This window comes from Rhodnius prolixus, unplaced genomic scaffold, assembly GCF_049639745.1.
Source record: "Rhodnius prolixus isolate KJV_2025 unplaced genomic scaffold, Rpr scaffold_1, whole genome shotgun sequence".
Lineage (NCBI taxonomy): Eukaryota > Metazoa > Arthropoda > Insecta > Hemiptera > Reduviidae > Rhodnius > Rhodnius prolixus.
In genome coordinates this window covers 42,593,590-42,614,094 of record NW_027411581.1, presented here as the reverse complement: position 1 = coordinate 42,614,094, position 20,505 = coordinate 42,593,590, and the positions used below count along the sequence as shown (strand labels likewise).

The window sequence follows — 20,505 nt, the reverse complement described above, 5'->3', positions numbered from 1 at the left end:
ATACAGAGATTAGATAAGTTTATAACGGTTGCAAACCTTAAACTGTTAGAAACTACTTTTTATTGTCATAAATGTTACATTAGAATTATTATTGCGACCGAATTCCACATAAACATAACTTATTGAAACAACGTATAACTAGAACAGAAGTATAATTTTTTTTTATATAACTAATATAAAGTTATTAATTATTTCCTTACACTGCTATTTTTACTTTCTTTTAATCTACCAGAAGAAAAGATATTGTCCTCTATATATTATCGATTTAAAGTTTTCACAGGAGGGCTCCAGTGTCTAAAAAAGCGGAAAATTTGATTAAAAGCATTTCTGGGAGATGCCAGACATTTTTCTAAAATGCCTTTTTTGTTTTTTGAAATGCCTTGCTACCTCATCATTTTCTAATTATATTTCCAAATTTGGAAAAACCGACTGACCGGAACGTCACTGTAATAATTTTGCTGATACGTCTTGAAGTGATTTTTAAACTTGTAAACGTACATAAAGAAAAGAAAAACAATAACAATAAAATGAAGAGATTAAAAATCACTTCATTGTGTAAATTATGTTTTTATGAATTATAATATTTTTATATTCCTTATGTACCAAAGTTTACCCAAATATTATGATGCTCTTTGTTTCTGAGCTCATCGGAAGAAAGAAAATGAAGACAAAATTATTTACTTTCTGATTGTACTACCGAATGTCAATAAGAACATTTTTTTATTCTCTGTCTTTTACTGTATGTTATGCATGCATTCCGCGAGATATCTCTGCAAGATATATTTTCTGCAAAGTTAAAAAGTTCCTATTTGTTTCAGAATAAAATTTATTTATTTATTTATTTTTGTGAATTGTAAGCTAACTCTTACTTAAAAAAATGTGATTAGACAATCTCAGTATTTCCCTATACCATTCCTATCAAGAAATATGTAAGAGATCAAATTTGGATCGACTGTTAAAAGATTTACAAGTATTTAATGTATCAAATATGTTTGGTCACAAAGCCTGTAATTAAAATAAGTTATTTAGAGTCATCAAAAGCATTCAAAATAATTTTTACTGAGAATGATAATTTTACTATTCTGTGATTAATACTTTTGTGTGCAACTGCAACGAGCATCTTTCTTCTCAAGTGTTAATTGGAGAATGCTCTAGGAAAATATTATTCTCTGCAATTTCTGACCTTCTCATTTCCTCTTATTATTTTGAAACCTTTTGCTTATAAGTGCGCGTGCCATCTATGTTACTTCAGAAATGTGGAGATGTGGAGTTAGACTACATTTCATTGAAAAAAAAAGCAATCTAATAATTTGAGAATTCCACTGTGCTTTAGATAATTAATCTGGTGAGATTTTTCATCAGACTATCCGGTAGTCTGCTGTTCAAAATGATGTAAACATGGAATTCCCACTTAAGTGGCTGTCAATAGTGTAAAAGTACCATTCTAATTGTACCTGACAAATTATCTCTTTCAATGAAGATGGATTAACTTATATATATATTTACTTGAATTGTTTCTATTATCTTAGCCAAATATGGACTCAAAATGTAAATAACAATCAACAATATTTACTGAATTTCATTTTCTTTTTAAGTATTTCTGTATTACGCAGTATTTTTTTTTTCCTAACTCCTGCCTCAGAGTAAAAATCTAATCTTTCCGGATATCTTTTTCCTAAAGACTGCTAAATTTCTTCCTGCTTCAGCAAACACCCTATTCTGTTTATAAATTTTCAGAACACTCAACAATGTTTGTGTCAGGGTTAATTGCACTTATTGACTCCCCAGAATCTATTAATCAACACATCAACACTTTTATTGCAGATGAGTCATTGCTGCGTGCTATTTTCTTTTGTTGTTTATTTGTAGGCTGTGCTCATTATTAATGTGCCTGATTTGTTTTTTGTTGAGTCATTAACAAAACTATGATTAGATCGCTGTGTTTCTAAGAAATTGCATGCTACCTAAAACATCTTCACTTCAAACAAAGTGATGTGTATTTTTTGGTGGGCTCTACGTTCGCCCAAAACTCTACGTGGACCAAGGCGGTTGTCTAGCATTTTTTCTTTTTGCTAAAATCTTCTGAAACACATTGAATAAAACGAGATACAATTGCCGGGAATCGAACCCAACACCACAATACATCTTAGCTAATGTGTTCCGCGCTCTAACCGCTAGGTTATCGTAATATATAATATATATAAACTATTTATGTGTACAATCATATAAATGTAACGGATGTACTTCTAATTTAATAAAATAAATCAATCAGGTAGTCATTAGATAATAAAGTGATTGTTCTTGTTTGTTTGTTTGATTTGGAATTAACTTCAAGGATAGTAGTGCACAAATATTTACTTTATACTTAAATAATAAATACTTTTTTTCAAAGCTAAGCAGATACTTTAGAAATGTAAAACTTTATAAACTGGTTAAATTAAATAATTTGATCAAAGTCAGTATTTAGTTGACTAATAATTCTTCTTTCAACAATCATCAGCAACATAAAGACAGAATTCCATAAAATGAGCCGGAACATATACCGCTCAAGTTGAATGCTTTCTATTAATTCTGAAACAGTTGCAGTTAAAAATTGTTTTAAAAAATTTTAGGGCTCTTTTTATTTTTATTTTTAAAGTTTAGGATCCTTTATTAGGGAAGAAACTAAAACTTGATGTTTCTACCTAGGATCCATTAGAAAAAAAAGATTAATGAGTCGCTGGTTTTGGATCCAGTTTTTAATGTAGATTATTGACATTGATTGTTGTTTTATAATTGGATTCAGCGGCCAATTTGCAGATAGCATAGCTTGTAAATTTTCTCTCTAAATAAAAAGACAAAATTATCAATTAGATAAACAGAAGTAAAATGGATTTTAATCTAATTCAAAATTTATACTAAAATGCCTTCTCTGCATACAAAATACTGTATAAATTCGAAGTTTGGAATGTCATATGAAAGTAGTTATACGCTTTAAGAGAACGTAAGTGCTCGTATTTCTCTCAACAGATGGTTGATTTTCGATATCATTAATTACATGATAAATGGCGTCAGTAAATAAAAAACTATGTTATCAATTAAAATAGTTTTTATCGGCTATATTCCAATGACCATAACGCAAAATTAAAGTTAAACATGTATATAATAAAAATTTAAATTCTTGATCAATACAATTAAATTTTTTGCCCTCTTTGAACACCTATTTTTAAAATAAAAATGTTTTAATGGCTGAATAAGCCAAACATTACTTTCATATCTAGGACAGAAACGATTTGATTTGAACTCTACCTCTAATTTCAATAAATCAACTTTTCATTTCAGTTTAGTTAATCATTGAAGTTCAATTTCATATTAATGAAAGTTATAGTAAGTTTGTCCAAGTCAAGCTGTTGTTTGATTTGGTTAATGTCAATTGAGATGAATTTCTCGTTTTATTTTATTAACAAAAAAAAAAATGGTTTAAAATGTTTATTAATTTTTTCAAAATTTGAGTTTAGGTACGATTTGATATGTAAGAAAAAAACAGGTTTTTTTTTTGTAATTATTGAAGCGGATGGCATACAATATTATCTGACTATAACGCTAATAACGTAAAAAAGAAATAAGAAAGCAATACAAATAGAGGTCATTTAGGACGAAGATGTTTTGATGTAATCTATTACTTTATAATGAGACCCTGTTTAATTGAATACAAATTCAAATTATGGGAATATTATGTCTATACAGCATTGGTTTATAGTACATACTTATGTTTAAATTATAAATTCTTAAGAATTTTTAATGATTAACAGAGGAACAACTCCCACGTGGAGATTCTAGTCCAGTCTACTGCCCTTAGAGATTTCTTCCTAGGAGTCTCTTACAGCACACTGCTCGGTAATTGACAGAGGTGTCTATAACGAGGCTCCTAATTATTGAGTTGGTCATGCTCTTTTAAAAATAAATAAAAATTTAAAAATTTGATTATGAAAGGAATGCAAAGCACTGTTGTATTAGCATGACTTGTTTGTTTTAACAAAATTTTAGTTTTACTTAATGAAGTATTAGTGATTCTTCCAGAGAAAAAAAATCCGTTTTTCTCAAAACTCTTGCAGCTGTTTAGAGTGTAAAATAGTGAAGGGCTGCATCTTGAATTCTTAAATCTATGAAAATCGAAATGTCCAAGTATCACAAATATTTAGATGATTTAAATGCCACTACGCCCTCAATAAGATCATACTAAATGAAAAGCTATCAGCAGCAAAACAAACTAAATATATGCAGTATTTTATTTGGTTTTTCTGTCGTAGCATATATGTTTTTTTCTAAGTATAAAAAAAGATGTGCGTTATGTTGACAAAAGTAAATGAATTTTTAGAAAATCGAAGAGGATTTTTATTAAGAAATTCGCGAAAATTGGAAATTCATTTAAAAAATGCTCTTCCAGTAGAAGCATATTAGCCGAAACGACCACACAATCAAAACGAAAGTTTGAGTTTCAGACGATTTTTTTCGGTTACGAATTTATTTTTGCTTCCGCATTCAAGAATCGACCAACATATAAAAAAAATCTGCGAATACTCAATTTTGGATGTTTGAATTTGTAGCATTAATTCCTTTAATGTAAGATATCAGAATGATCTAGTAATTAATCCAAAAAGTATGAATAATGTAATTGAGGAAATAATCAAAAACAAAAATAATAGTAAACATAGTAAGCAATAGTAGAAAAGAACTGCTCATACATATATTTTAAGCGATTTTCATAAGAATACAAATGTTAGCAAAATAATTTGTAATTATTACAAATTCTCGAATTAATTCTAATTGGAACATTTCCACAGCAATAATAGTATTGTACAATTTTAACAATCAAGCAAAATGTGCTGATGACATCATGTTATTTATAATTAAAATATTATTTGTAAAAAAAAAAAAAAATGGAGCATGATTTCACTTCTTACCTTTTTTCTTTTTAACATTATTATTTATTGAATGATCAAATATCTTCTTTTTTTTTCATTAATTGCGATTATTTTACTTATTTTCTTCCACTGTCTTCCTTTTCTTTCTTTCATTTTCAATTTTTTATATTTTTTTATTTTTATGTTTTAAGGCGCGTCAACATCTAAGGTTATTGGCGCCCGTAGCTTTTTTCAGTGCACTGCTGGCCTCCGTACAGTGTTCTCTCGTTACAGTCAACACTGTCCATCACCGGACAGCTAGCTGTAAGAAGCTCATAGGAAGAGAAAATCTAAGGGTCAGCAGCTGGATTCGAACCCGGGACCCCTGCGTGAGAGTCCAGTATGCTAACCTCATAGCTAATCCCTTCCCTTTTCATTTTTAATTGCCTGCATTTCGTAACCCAATTTGTTACAAAAAAAAAAAAAAAACTTTATTCTCAGGGCACCTCTAAATTTGTGAGGATAACACAACTAATCACAAGACATTGCGCTATAGGAAGCTCCAAGAAAGAGAAAATCTAAAAGCTAGCAGCTGGATTTGAACTCAGTGAAAATCATGTACGCTAACCACTTGGCTAATCCATCACTTAAATTCTTATTGTATTATTATTTTATTGAGTGTAAGTTTGGTTTATAATTTAAATATCATGAAAAGATCATATATGAGTAAAAACCTATTGCAATAAAACAAACACAAAAAACAAATATTGCAAGATGATTGTAAAAGTGAAGTCATTAGATCAGAAGAGTTATCAGAAGGCTGTTGATAACCTAGAGGAGAAGGTCATGAAGAAAAATAAAATTAATTCAAATAGTATTATACAAACGCAAATACCATTTACTTATAATAAAATAAACTCTTTTTTATTTATTGTTACGATTTCTTTTCTTTCTAATAAATAAATCTGTAATTTTCTTTATTACAACTGTTTAAAGATGTCGGGCTAATCTTGTGGTTAGCTTTAGGTAGCCCACAACTACCTAGGAAGAGTTTTCAAACTATGCTCAAAAGATCTGAGGGAACAAGCTAGGATAAGTAACAAGCAATCAGTTCAGAAATCGGATTAATGAAATTAAACTGCAATGAAAAGAAGACTAAACGAGGTACATAACGCCGCTACAGTAAAAACGTCTGATAGGACCGCCGCTATACCAGATAGGACTTCGTTTATGAGAAAACACACCAATTATAGAGTTAGGTGACTGGAGTTATTTCGTTTTACAGAAGACATGAAAATTCCCAACTTTGGACGCTGATTCTCCCTGGATAATGATTTGCTGAGTACGATGTCGCTTTCCTCTCACCTTTCAATCATGTTAGAGAGGCATCTCTTTAGAAGCAAACGAGGCCCATAAGTGCGCTTTCTGTTTCACAATACTGCCTCGTATATTGTCCTCTTGATGCAGAAATTGATACATTTTATCCATGTACCACATGACCTCAATTACTAAGCCTAGAGGTCAATCTCGTGGAGTTGTCCGGGCGACACCAAAAGTTTCACCGCTGTTACAAAACGATCATCTTAACATTGCCAAGTAATTCCTAGATCCACACACAAGAAATTAAGCAAGCCGCTTCAAGATAAAATTAAAGTTAAAGCCCTACATTTACAGGTTAGAGAATATCTGAAAATCATTCTTTTGAGATATGATGTTTTACCAGCCCCCTTTTTTAGTGGTAGTTAAATCGAGGAAGAATAACTCAATGAACTACTAATCTTATGATTAGAATACTAAGTGAGCATAGATGGATTGAATTAGAGGTAACAAGTTATAAACATCATTTCACAAGGAACGAGACTCTTTATCTCTCATATATTTGTTGGTGTAATTTTATTATTTTCTCGGTTAAACATGGAATTATTGTTTTTTATGCAGTAGAAATGTAGACTGTAGAAAAATGTAAACAAACAACGCTGATAAAAAAGGAAGTAAATGCCTACGTACTACGTAGAAATTTAGATGACATTAAAAATACAGATGACATGACAGCGTAAAAAATTCTTTAAAAAAGCGGTTAGGTCCGTCGTGGCACGCATATTTATTGTATACCTGACCAGTTTCGGATTGTCAGTTAATCTTTTCTGCTCGAAACAATCTCTGTGAAGTGTCTTTAAGAATTTTGTACGCTCCAGGGACATTTTTTAAAGAGTTTGTAAATTACTCTCTGTGAACCGCTCCCGGGTTGATGTCAACATTACATTTGTTGAATAATTGTTTAAAAGCTTTATTAAATTTTTTTGTACTGAATTTTAAAATTGAACTTTATAGAAATTTATCATTCTTAAGCCTATATCGCGCCTTGATTGTTTGTAAATATTATTATATTACTAAAAATGAAATAATCAGAAATTCAAATTTTCTGCCAGTTTTAGCAACTATTAAACCTATTTAACTATTAAATTTTAATCAAGTGCTTTTAAAAACTAATTTTTATGAACACTTCAAATACAAAAAAATAGAAAGAACATTGGAATTATATCAATATAATGTTTATATAATATTAGTAACAATGTAACATTTTCGAATGCTTCAAGTATTCATCTTTTGATAATCTTTTATTTTAAATGTTTAGTTTAATCTAACATTATTTTCTCGATGGCCTATAGATTTTGGTTGCAATACGCAATAATAAAATGACGTTTTCACTGCTCGTGTTCTCTGATCTGGCGATCCACCAACAGTTGATTTGATAGTAATAGTTCAGTCCGCCACTATTCTTACGCATTATATTTCAGAGAGGGGATTTGAAAGGCAGCTGATCTGACTGTGTAGTGTTGTTTGCACTTACTGTCTTAAGTTTGGTTAGGACGTTATATAGTTGTTCGTTACAGGGAAAGAAGCCAGAGTGTATATAAGGGATAAATTTGTTCACATTTAAAATTATTCATTTAATTGAATCTGCGTGAGTACCTTCCATTATATTTTCTTTTTGTAAGTAAATGAATTGGAATACTATATGCTGGGATTATTTCTGAAACGTCGTTTTCTTTGTTAACTAAAGTATTTTCTTAGTTAATAATAGTATGCTAGAAAATGTTTTTTAGTCTAGAAAGATTTAACTGTAAAGTTTTAATTAAATTATGTTAAAATTTGATTATTAACATTTCATAGGTAAAAATGAAATTAGTTATATTTCTTGCTGTTTTTGTGGCCTACAGCCAGGCAATATCATTTTTCGACCTTGTGCAAGAGGAATGGACATTATTCAAGGTTTTTTTAATATTTTTTATTTTTTTAAAATTTGTTTTACTATGTATGTATGTATGTACTTTTATTAATGGTTCTAAAATGTATTTTGCTTACATTTTTGATAATTTTTGCAGCTCCAACATAAGAAAAAATACCTCAGTGAAATAGAAGAGAAATTTAGAATGAAGATTTTTATGGAAAATAAGAGAAAAGTAGCAAAACATAATGCTCGTTTTTCTCAAGGAATGGTTGAATTTAAATTAGGATTGAATCATTTAGCAGACATGGTTAGAATATTTATAATTAGAAATTTTTGACTGTGCAAGAAAAATTAATATTTTATATCTAGTTTTAAATATGTACTTAACTAGTTTTTGTTTCATTTTAACTATTTCATACTATTTTCTTAGTTACCACATGAGTTTGCCAAATACAATGGTTTTAATAAGTCTCTCACATTAACAAATGGTGTTAGTGCTGTGGGATCTACGTTTATTGAACCAGCAAATGTAGATTTGCCAAACCAAGTTGATTGGAGAGAAAAAGGAGCTGTAACTGCAGTTAAAAACCAAGGAAGTTGTGGATCATGCTGGGCGTTTAGTACTGTAAGTAGTTTGCAGTTCCTAAAATGCATTACTAAAATAAACCCTTATACAACTGTCCTACCGGACAGTTTTAATACTGACAACTATTGAAAAGAAAATAGTAATTAATTATTTCAGACTGGAGCATTGGAAGGACAGCATTTTCGCAAGACTAAAAAATTAGTATCACTCAGTGAACAAAATCTGATCGATTGTTCGCGTAAATACGGCAACAATGGATGTAATGGAGGTTTAATGGATAATGCTTTTCAATATGTTAAGGAGAACCATGGAATAGACACAGAAAAATCATACCCATATGAAGCTGAGGTATATTTTATCTAAATAGTATTAGTATTAATTAATTTATTGCGCAGTAACATCTCAGGCCATTGGCGCCGTTAGACTTCGTACAGAATTCTCTTGCTGCAGACAATACTAGAGTTACACCAGACAGTAAACTGGTAAAGGCCTTTAAAAAAAGATAATCTATGGACAGTCCTCATGGGACATCCGTGAGTTCTGAGCCCAGTCTACTACCTTATCTATTCCCGTCTCACTGAGCATTATTGTTGTAATTATGATTAATGCTAATTGAGAAGTTGGGACTATTTACTCAGATTCACTAAAAAAAAAAAAACTTGAAAAATCAGGATGACCGGTGCAGATACAAACCAAGTGCTTCAGGGGCTACAGATACAGGATTTATGGATATTCCTGAAGGAAGAGAAGATAAATTGAAAGCAGCAGTTGCTACTATTGGCCCGATCTCAGTTGCAATTGATGCCAGTCATGAATCATTTCAATTATATTCTGAAGGCAAGTGAAAAATAGATAAAATTGACTATTGTTTTCATTATTATTATTTTTAATCGTTATCATTGTTATTGTTTGGGATTTGTTCATTATTTTATCAGTTTGAACTGATATCTTATTACCAAGATCAGGAATTGCCTGATTTCAATTTTATTCGTAGGTTGCTTATTTATTTTAAAATATTCTGATCCTTCATTAAGATTTCCTAGTTTTCCTCCTTATTAATGTTATATTAATTTGATTTTAATTTTAGTCATCAGCGACATTATTGATAGTACATTCAAATTATTCACGATAACAAAATTGGTTGAGTGGTATATGATTCATACGTCGGTCATGTATGAATCATTTTTTCCTGGAAGTTAAAAAAAAAAAAAATTCAGTACCATATAATTTAATTTTATCTAAGTTAAATTTCTTTCAATTTTTCAATTTAATTTCTTCTTTCTCATTGACAGTATTTTTTTTTTGCCTCAGAACGTCTAGGTTACTAGTCTCTAAAACATGTTCCACGGACACTCTCGGGTCCTTACGCTGTATCACCGACCACGAACACTCTAATCGAGTGATGACCGGATTTTTTTTTTCTGTAAATATGTAAAATATCCGTTTCTCTTCTCATAAAGTTAAACTCTAGCGCTGTTCAACTAATTACTCTCATCTTCCTGAACTCTACTCGTAAAAACCTTCATCTCATTCGTAACTATCACCTGCTTTCTCACTCGCACTCATCTTTTGCATTTATCACATTTACTAGATGCAAATTTTTGCAGATGTAAATTTTTCAATAAATAAGATTTTTTAAAAAATATATAAATAGATGAAAGAGAAACCAATTTTATTTTTTTATTTTTTATTATTTTTTTAAATCTTTTATTGAAATTTGCGACTGCAACGGTTGTTGCAACAAGCAAATGTGATGTAATATAATATGGTGAATGAAGATTGGTGAAGGCACCCGTGGCGACACTCTATTAACGGGAATACGTTCTTATGAGAGAGTAGATCTTGGGGCCATCTTCTCTTCAATCTCCTTGGAGGATTACCTGGTAATATGGAAGAAGATAAGTGTTCAATTAAAGGATTAGGATGAGTTGCTGTAAAGGAATGAAATTTTAAGAAACGAGTTTTAGTAAGGTCATTAATGAAAGGGATTTTGAGGTCATTATGAATGGTGGAGGTTAGAAATATAGAATGTAGTGTTAAGTAGTTTTCGTAGTATTTTTGATTGTTAAGTCTGAATGCGTAAAAATTTGGATCGTTTAGTCGATCCCAATACTTCGATGCCGTATGGCCAAATAGGTCACAGTACCAACAGTTAAAAGGGTCTTTTGTTTTGTAGGTTTTGATCGTTAGTCAAGTAGTCTAGCGAGAAATTTGTAGCGTTGGTTAGTTTCTTGTCTTTTTAGTCTAGTATGGGGATTCAATGTCAAAAAATTTAAAAATAAAAACCTGCTAGAGGGTAAATTATTTTTCATTTTCGTTCAAAATACAAATCTTTATATCTCTCTTCGTAATGTTCAGATTTTTAATGACTTCTATACTGAATTGTAGAGAAAGCTTATAATTCATCGCTTTGTGGTCCATTCGGTGAACTGCCAGATGTCGACTCCACAGGTCATCATGATGGTCTAATGTTAACAATTTAATTTCTACCTGTACTTTTCTGCATCTTTTAAGAGTAGTGCTGAAATTTGGTCAAATGTTTGCTGCTAATTTTATGGTCTATAAAATGTTGCTTCGTTTATCGCGAACACATGATTATCAGTCTTCATTCGAACTGCTTAATTGTATTGGCATTCATTTAATTTATTAGCTGAGACATCGAGCCTGTGTTTTATTGTAAATAACAGCTAGTCGCGCGTTCCGGGTGATCGGATCACCGGAGTCGACCCCCAGAATATTGCATCCACTATCGATAACATCCTTTCATTTCTCTGAAATCGTATGGGTCGTCCGAGGCTTGATATCTTTCTTGCTAACCCCTTCGTCCTTGTTGATTCTCTATTAATTTGGGTTGCGGTTTCGGTGTTAGATATTATTATTATTTATCATTATTATTCTTATTATTATTGTTAATGTTATTTTCATTATTATCAGGTATATACTATGAACCTGAATGTAGCAGTGAAGAGTTAGACCATGGAGTTCTAGTCGTTGGCTATGGTACAACCGACGAAGGAAGAGATTACTGGCTAGTGAAGAATTCTTGGGGCCATGAATGGGGAGAAGATGGCTATATAAGAATGGCCAGAAATAGGCATAATAATTGTGGTATAGCTTCGTCCGCTAGCTACCCTCTAGTGTAAATGAAAAGTGTAAATCTTAACTGTTTACAAAATCAAAAGATCTTAAGATAAGGACAGTTTATGATATTATCTTATGTAAATATGTGTTTTGTTAAATTTCGTTTTATAAAATATATATTAATAACGAAGAATTTATGTACTGAATAAAGACTTCCCTATTTAGTAATAGCAATTTATGCGCTTCTAATTTTATACTTTCATACATAAATAAATTTTGTTTTAATTACTTATTTTATTTAATAATTTCTTTGAGATACCTAAGTGACACTTTTTAAATTTATAATCATTTATTACAGCCTTAAGAAGTGCAATATTAATAATTTGTTTATTTTTATTACTCATCAATTTTGTCTTGTTGCACTAATTCTTTTTAGAAGGCAACTTTTCAAATTAGGAAATATTTATATTCAAAACACCTATTGTTTTCCTCGTGAAGTGCGTGCAAAAACAAATATTGTTTTTGCATTTAGTTGACTTTTTCTTGGCTAATCATTTTTATACAGACATTTTCTTAGTTATGACTAAATTGGTTTCATTGTTTTTATTAGTTCCTATAATTCTTGTTTTGTTTCATTTTGTCGATGTAAATGATTATTACTATAACTCGAATGTAAGTAGTTTATTATTAATATTTTTATTAATGTACGTACAGTAAGGAATTATTTGTGTAATTAACTAAATTAACTTATTTTCCATCTGAAGAATCAATATGATACTGGTGGACTTCAAAGTGAAAAATTAAGAAAACTTAAAACTCTGATTGAACATATGTTGGACGTGGAATACAACAACGAACAGTATAAAGAGGGTAGAGTTTTGTTTAAAATGAAATTAAATTCATTTGGAGAAGTTGTAAGTGCTCTTACTTCTTAATTTGCATACAAGTATATTTATTTTTAGTAATTACGATTGCGTTTTTCTTGTTACTTACTGCTCAAGAAGTTTTGCTTATTCGTCCAATTAAGCGCACACTTAAGCCACGTTTTACGGTGGCTTTTTCTTTCATTCGGTAGCATTAGGTAAGAGCTTCAGTTTAAAAAAAAAAAAAAACGGAGGATGTGATCTAACGAATCAAAAACTAAAGTTATGTTTACTCGTAAAAGACCTGCTGTTATTAAATTTTATAAAGTTAATGGCAACTCATTACCTTAGAAAAGCAAACTTAAGTACTTTGGGTTATTGCTAGATTCAAAGCTAACATTTACTAAGATAGTATATCAGTCTGCGTCAGATCATTTGGTCTTATTTGTAGCCTTTATCTTCTGCTGAATAAAAACACGAATCCAAGCAGTCTCAATAAGAAAGTAATATATTATTTATATGTTCGCCCGGTACTACTTTCTATTTATAGTCCAACACTTGCGCTATCAACTACCAAAACTTCAAATGGTACCAAAAAGTATGAATGAAATGTTAGTGATTTGAATTTTTGTCGTTTAATGAACCATTATACTCAACTTTAAAACTAAGTTTTTGTTAAGGAGATTTTAGGAAAGATTTTTCTTTTTGGGTTTGGTCTAGTGTAATATTCTTAAACATGGAAGAGGAAAGATGCTAAGTTATCGACATTTACGCTTGGACACGCCTCTTTTATGCAGCGTTGCATGCGTTGATGCAAAGAAGACTTCTATCTTAAGACATTTTTAACTATTATCTTTGTCATATTTTTAAAAGGCTTCTTGTATTTTAATAAGAGCAGCTTTTGAAAGTGTGAATTCTGTTTCAGTTTTTGGTTAATTTTAATTAATTTAATTAATTAATTTAAATTAAATTAAGTTAGTTAATTTTGTTTAATTTTTTTTTTGTGTAATCTTTATTTTTTCTACAGCCAGCAGCCGAATTTGCTAATAGAATAAATGGATACAGAAAATTTACAAACACAATAAAAGGTTTGTACAAAAGTCAACTATTCTTTAGGCGTGCTTCGAACGTTATGGTCCCCACTAGCACAGACTGGAGATCTAAGAGAGCCGTAACCGCTGTTAAAGATCAAGGCCACTGCGGTTCTTGCTGGGCTTTTAGTGCAGTAAGTTATTTAAATCAAAATTAATTAAGACAAATAAAATTATTTGTTCATAAAAAATAAATTGAACTAATTTACTATATGATGTTAGGGAAACAACTCTTTAATTTATATGTTTTCAACATATTAAGTACTTGGTATTTATAAAACGAATAGTTATTTATTTTTTTATATGATAACCGAAATTTTTTGTACATTTCTGATTAACGCTTCTCCTTGGTCCTTAATCTTTTGAAGTTTATTAGATTTTCCTCCGGCGGATGTCTTTTGAATCTATTTAGGACCCGCTTTTTTACTGCATTGGCTGCCCGTTATTCCGGAGTCCACCTGAGGGGAACAAAGGATCTAGCAACTGTCTCGTCAACCTTCATTCAACGTTTGGGGTTGATGGTGGGGTTGCTCCCATCTTGAAAGAGTCTCCCCCAAAAAATGAGGAGAACATCAGAAGGGTGGTAAGGTTTCTCCCAGTTTGGTGATAGATAAAAGGCCGGGGTTGGCCGTTTATATGCACTGTCTGAGCCTTTTCTCGGTGTAGAATCAGTGTGGCACTGTCAGGGGCGCCCTCATCTTTTTTATACATTTGTGTGTCTTGTTGCATAAGATTTGCTTTCCTCGTGGTAAGACAACTGTTTCAAGAGAGGCAACCAAGTCTCTCTGCATCGCTTTTTCTTTTATTATGTTAGGCACTCCGAAAATCTGGTAGTATGTTTTCCGCCAAGGTTCACGTAATATTGGTCGTATCCTTTATATATACCCAATATTCCTTATTTATAGATATACCGCAAATGCACACCGGTTTTGCAGTTTTACATATAGCAGAAGTGCACCCAAACGTTTAGCGTTTAAAACACTTCATTGGCGAGAGTATATAAGGGCGCACCTATAATTTGTAGATGGCTTTATCATCTACCATCTGTGGCGATGGAATGTGAGGACCTGAGAGGCGGTGTTCACTAGAGAACCTTCTTACCTCCTCTATATTCTCATTACTTCTTATAATTCCTTGATCGACAAAAGCTTCTTCTATGTGCTGCAAGATTTTCCTTGTTCGTGCAGTGTGTGTGTGTACTAAGGTGTATATGTTGTGTGTAGTGGGGAGCTCTAGTTTGCCTGTGAATTCGCCAAACCCATGTAGTGGCACACATCAACTACCACTGCAGGTCGTTGTGTTGTGTGTAATTGAAAGGTGGAAGTGTTAAAGGGTTCTTAGACTGAAAAACCCGAAGGGACGCCAAGCTACCTGAAGAAATGGCTAATCCACTTTCTCTTAGGGGAAGTGTAGAGAATTTTGTATTCTCATTTTACTTTGTACATCGTAAAAAATTTATGGTTTAATGGTATTTAATTAAGTAATTTTTGATTCGCGTATTTTTTTAAAAACGATTTATGTCTTTAAGTAATGCATAAAGAACATAATGGAAATTACAAAGAAAAAATTTAAAGTACAATCCACACATTAAAAATCATATCATAGGTTTTGGGACAAGTACTTAATACCAAAGTTATATTAAGCCTTCAATCATATCTGGAAAATATTTGTGAAAATTAAACGTACTTTTTTAAGACAATCGGTGTTGCATTCTCCATGTTATTAAACAAATAGAATTCGTTCCAAATAATATATTTTTATTATTTATGTAAACTAGGTAGGGGCTTTAGAAAGTCAAATGTTCATTAGAACAGGACAACTTGTCAGCCTAAGTGAGCAAAATTTGATTGACTGTTCATCTGATTATGGAAATAAAGGATGTAGCGGTGGGTTTATGGAGGCAGCTTATCAATATATCATAGATAATGGGGGCATCAATACAGAAAAATCATATAAATATGAAGCAAGGGTAAGTAAATATATGTAAAGGTATTCCTCTGATTTCAACATGTATTAATTTTATTGGATTTAAATGCTGCAATAGGATGGAAAGTGTAGATATAAAAAGCTTAAAGATGAAGCAAATATGAGAGATTACATAGCAATTCACGAAGGCAATGAAACACAGTTAATGGAAGCTGTAGCCACAGTTGGACCTATTGCTGCTGCTATGCATGCTAGCCTAACATCATTTCAATTTTACTCGGAAGGTAATGTCCAAAGAAGGTAAAATAATTCCATTTTGCATCCTGTCTTGAATACTTCCATGTATATTCATCAATACATTCATCGCAGTTCAAGTGATAAATAAATTTCTAATTTAGCAATGCTACATCAAATAAGAAACATCTTTTGCTATATTACTCAAAGTGAATGTGCTAGTATTATTGTATGGCTGTTTCATTTCTCCTTCGGGTGGGGTGGTGAGTCCAGTCTGCAAGCATTCGGAGATGACGGTAATGAGTAGCATCTGCCTGCATTACTTCCCTTATGAATTCCTTCCGCTTATGCAGCAGCCAAAAAGGCAATAATAAAATTTGTGCCAGAGTTTAACGAAGAGAACTAGCTTTTCAACTTATTGTTTTAAGAAAATGTGTCTGCTGATTTAAACGTTCTGAATATGCGTCCTCAAGATGAAAATCATCCTTTCTTTAATAAAATATCTAATTTAATTCAAATTTTCAAAAAGTGCTCAGTCTTGTTTTGTCATCGTTTGTACTATGTGACCGTGAAATAAGACTTTTTTTTTTCTTAGAGAGAGAATTGAGTGTAAGTAGTTCCGTAGCGTAAGAACCAACTTAATGTTCATCATTAAATGAAAGATAGTTCGGCTGTAAAACAACAATTTTCCAATTATCTTTTCAAACACTGTTATGTTCAACATATAAATATTTGAAAATATATACATACTTATATTATGTAGATTTTTTCGGCTTTGAACATTTATTCCAGTACTATCTTAAAGTAACTAATATTTCAACAAAATTTTTTTTTTTTTTTTTTTAATTGGGTTCTATTTCTATCTGGGCCTTGAGTTTTATTTAATGAGATAATATGAGAAATTGTAAAGTATGTTAGCTGGACAGCGACATTCGGTAGTTGGATGTAAATCCCGCCAGAAAAAATAAGCATTACTACTTAACCTACTGCTATTTTTTTTTTTTTTTTGCCGGCGCATCGACGTCTATGGCCATTAGCGCCCCCTACTGCTATTATACTAACTTTTGTTGATGGAAATATTACAAATGAAAAAAATGAAGTTTTATTATTATAACACGTACAAAAAACAAATTAACCATCACAAGTGAAATTACGGACGACTGTTTGTATGAAGTAGTTTGAATCAGATTCAATAGTTATTAATGCGATTGGTTTCGATGAGGTTCCAGTATCCTGGCTTCGCTTGGTATAAGTTGTTGCCCTCCTTTGACGGAACTCCCTTTGTCACGTAAACCAATAGAACTCAATACTTACTTTATATAAGCACTATACTCTACTTTAAATTTATCCCTCACACCTTTAAAAATCTGTCTTTGATACTATAACATCATGGATTATATCAGAACTATTTGTAACAACCTCTTCGGAAAAACAGGAATAGCTTCTTTTTAAAAATGTATGTAAATCTTATTTGTTAAAATTTATCCTTTTCAGGAGTTTATTACGACCCAAACTGCAATTCAAGACGTCTGGATCATGGTGTACTAGTAATTGGTTATGGTACGACAGAAGATGGAATTGATTATTGGTTAGTAAAGAACTCGTACGGGCAAGAGTGGGGTGAAAATGGTTACTTTAAATTAATACGAAACAAAAATAATCATTGCGGAATAGCTTCAGCAGCCAGCTTTCCTGTTGTGTAAAATATTAGCAATATTCACTTGTCACAGAATGCTTTGAAAAGTTACCAATATTTAGAATGAATTCTATGTTTCATCTTATCCACACCTACTCAGATACAAATGTTTGCAAAAAAATGGACCCCAAAAAAAGCGAAGCAGATCTGGAAATTTATGCTGGCTATATATTCTTCTTGCAATAGGACGAAATAACGTTAGGGGCATCATCCAAGATAGATCAGAATATTCAGAAAATCTACTGCTAGGTTCAAAACTTAACGATGTTCCTGGATTTCAAAAATTTATGAATGTGAGGCCTGACGATTTTGAAGCATTCAATAAATTATCACTTTAAAAAATGTATACTATATACATATGGTATATGGCGCGTCAAATCTGAAGGAATGACGCCCGGAGCTTTTTTCTGAGCACTGCCTTTCCGCGTGGGAATCTAGTTCGGTAACCATGAGTAAAATTATTTGAAAGTTTTGCAGTTTTTGTTTAATATCTGCAGTTTCCCCAGACTGCAGTGCTATTCAATTAAGGCTAGGGAACTTTCTTTAGAACAAATTTTGATGGTAGATGCATTTGCACACAGAAAATGAGTTCACACTTTATGGTATACGGACGTTATTTATGTTTAAAACCGAGAGTATATTTTTTAAATGTGTTAAGAAAGCTCCTAGGAACCTCTTTTACACCACTCTGTCTGCTGATGGATTATGTTGTCTGTAACGAGACTAGAGGCCATTAATGTCCAGAAAAAGGCTCCGGGAACAAATAAGGTGTTGGCGACACTGACTTGGGTGAAACAAAATTTAAACATTTACCCTTAAAATTTTAATAATTTGTTTTGTATTTGCGGGCAAAATTTATAAGTAACTAGCTGTACCCGTTCACACGTTGCTGTGTTTGAACAAAAAGGCAGTTTTGATACCTCAAACATAATTTATTAATGACCAAATGTATACAATACATCGAAATGAAAATTAACAATAAAATTACCCCTACTTCAGAGTACAGTAGTGTCCTTGCAAAGGTATCATTTCTACATAATGTGAAAAATTCAGTTAATGTTGTTGGCGGTGGTGACATTGCTCTTGCACGTACATTTTCTGATGTAAAATACACACGCTGTCCATTTTCAAGATGTACAGCTAAATGAACAACCGTTGAATATCGTTCATGAATGGAAAATGATATACAGGTAATACGCCATACAGCCTCATTACTACTTATGAAGCGTCCCAGTTGATATTGGGTGACTTCATCGTTAGATGCAGTTGTATTTTCCACTCCAAACACTGCCATATCGCTTCCTTTGTTCACATATTTGCAAATATATTTTCTAGCTTTCACTGAATTGCAGTACCCAACATTTATGTGTGCGTTATACGTTTTTAGTAGTAATGGAGAATATGGTACTACCCAACGATTATCAACATCAATAGTATTGTTGAGTACTTTTAGTTTAATGGATTTTCCACCATCTTCGGTATAATTTATTCTTGTATTAATAATTGCAAAAAACTGTTTTTCATGGTTACACTTTCAACAAATATTACTAATTAAATGTTATTTTGATATTTTTGGGATATTTGTTCGGGTGTACCTAGAACCCCAACTCTGATTTTAAAAAAACTTTGCAAAAACCTTCCCGGGGATATACCAATAATTTCCCAAATTTTCACGGCGATTGGATGTATGGTTTTTGAATCTATCGAGTACAAACAAACAGACACATTCATTTTTATATATATAGATTATGACTTTCTTATAGCAGTATTTTTTTTCTTGCATTATTGGTTTCAATGATTGTCTATAAATATAAACGGTTAGCAAATTCTAATTTATATATTATATATTTTTGTATTGTTTATGTATACAAAATATCATGAGCAATTAGTATACTCTTGTATTGCAATTTAATCTCAGACGATCACTTGAAACTATGAGGAAAGGTTTTCGAGAGAGGAAAAAATTATTTTCATTTGTAAAATCATGGTCTTATTATTACTAAAAGTCGCTACTTTCGATTTATTTTTGTATCAACAGCAAAATAATTCTTTTGATCAGATTTTTACTTAGTATCTGTACACATTTCATTCTTTCAAATTTTCCCTTAAAACTTTCAAGATATTATTTGGTTAGAATCGCTTTTTTCTAATCTAATTCAGCAAAAAAAAAAAAAAAGTAAGACAATATATAATAGTTTGTAGGATCTGTTTGGGCTTAAGTGTAATAATTATATTTGTCTTCCATGTTTGAAAACATTTCACGTTTAGATATTGGTAGAAAACATAATTTTATGAGGGATTGGAGGTTTTTATAATAACGAAAAATACGCTTGTACTATTAAAAATATATTGATTCGAAAAAATTTAGTAATATGTTCGATACACAAAGGAATCAAAAACTTTTGCAATAAAACTACAGTAAAAAACAGCTTATAATTAATTAGTACTTTAAGAGACAGAAATATTTTGTATTTTCTTATCTAGTAAATAAATAAATAATTAAATTGTACTTAAATGACTGAAATTTACGTGTTTAGATTTTTTTTTTTTTTTTTTTGGCACATGAGGTTCATCAAAATTGCTTAGCAAAATTTTTACTTTGGTATTCAAGTGAAAAAAAGATAGGAACAACCAGTAAAATAATATCACAACCTAAACAACTATCACATACAATATAATTAAAAAAATGTTCAGTTTACAGATAACATGCTTTTCTTGCAAATTAATGGAGTACCTTATCGGTTATAGGCTGAAAGGTATTCTAAAGATCTGCTTTTATTAGTACTTCAAAGTTTTATTATTATTTTATGATTTAAGGCGCGTCAACATCTGAGGTTATTGGCGCCCGGAGCTTTTTTCAGTGCACTTCTGGCCTCCGGACAGTGTTCTCTCGGACACTGTCCACTACCGGAC

General features: G+C 31.3%; 2 protein-coding genes across 3 annotated transcripts; both read left to right on the top strand.

Annotated features, from left to right (window-relative positions):
* The first annotated feature begins 7,687 nt into the window (after positions 1–7,687).
* LOC141460026 (procathepsin L-like) lies at positions 7,688–12,074 on the top strand. Of its 2 annotated transcripts, none has more exons than XM_074139644.1 (7): positions 7,688–7,877; positions 8,058–8,156; positions 8,270–8,422; positions 8,546–8,740; positions 8,858–9,049; positions 9,373–9,538; positions 11,636–12,074. In XM_074139644.1, the coding sequence occupies exons 2-7, from the start codon at positions 8,064–8,066 to the stop codon at positions 11,842–11,844; spliced, it is 1,008 nt and encodes a 335-aa protein (XP_073995745.1). In that variant the 5' UTR covers positions 7,688–7,877; positions 8,058–8,063; the 3' UTR covers positions 11,845–12,074. The 2 variants fall into 2 exon arrangements, with proteins under 2 accessions (XP_073995745.1, XP_073995740.1); XM_074139639.1 differs by having other exon boundaries at positions 7,689–7,848.
* A 113-nt stretch (positions 12,075–12,187) lies between these two features.
* LOC141460040 (procathepsin L-like) lies at positions 12,188–20,116 on the top strand. The gene is made up of 6 exons (XM_074139657.1): positions 12,188–12,454; positions 12,547–12,696; positions 13,673–13,870; positions 15,514–15,705; positions 15,781–15,946; positions 17,391–20,116. Exons 1-6 carry the CDS (start codon positions 12,362–12,364, stop codon positions 17,597–17,599), a joined length of 1,008 nt encoding a protein of 335 aa, XP_073995758.1. The 5' UTR covers positions 12,188–12,361; the 3' UTR covers positions 17,600–20,116.
* The last annotated feature ends 389 nt before the right edge of the window (positions 20,117–20,505 follow it).

Excerpts from the sequence above, each read along its gene's own strand:
- LOC141460040 (XM_074139657.1), top strand. The coding sequence starts at position 12,362 with ATGACTAAATTGGTTTCATTGTTTTTATTAGTTCCTATAATTCTTGTT. Across the intron at positions 13,871-15,513 it reads CTTGCTGGGCTTTTAGTGCA|GTAGGGGCTTTAGAAAGTCA; the intron begins GTAAGTTATTTA and ends TATGTAAACTAG. Across the intron at positions 15,947-17,390 it reads ATTTCAATTTTACTCGGAAG|GAGTTTATTACGACCCAAAC; the intron begins GTAATGTCCAAA and ends TATCCTTTTCAG.
- LOC141460026 (XM_074139644.1), top strand. The coding sequence starts at position 8,064 with ATGAAATTAGTTATATTTCTTGCTGTTTTTGTGGCCTACAGCCAGGCA. Across the intron at positions 8,157-8,269 it reads AGGAATGGACATTATTCAAG|CTCCAACATAAGAAAAAATA; the intron begins GTTTTTTTAATA and ends TAATTTTTGCAG. Across the intron at positions 8,423-8,545 it reads TGAATCATTTAGCAGACATG|TTACCACATGAGTTTGCCAA; the intron begins GTTAGAATATTT and ends CTATTTTCTTAG.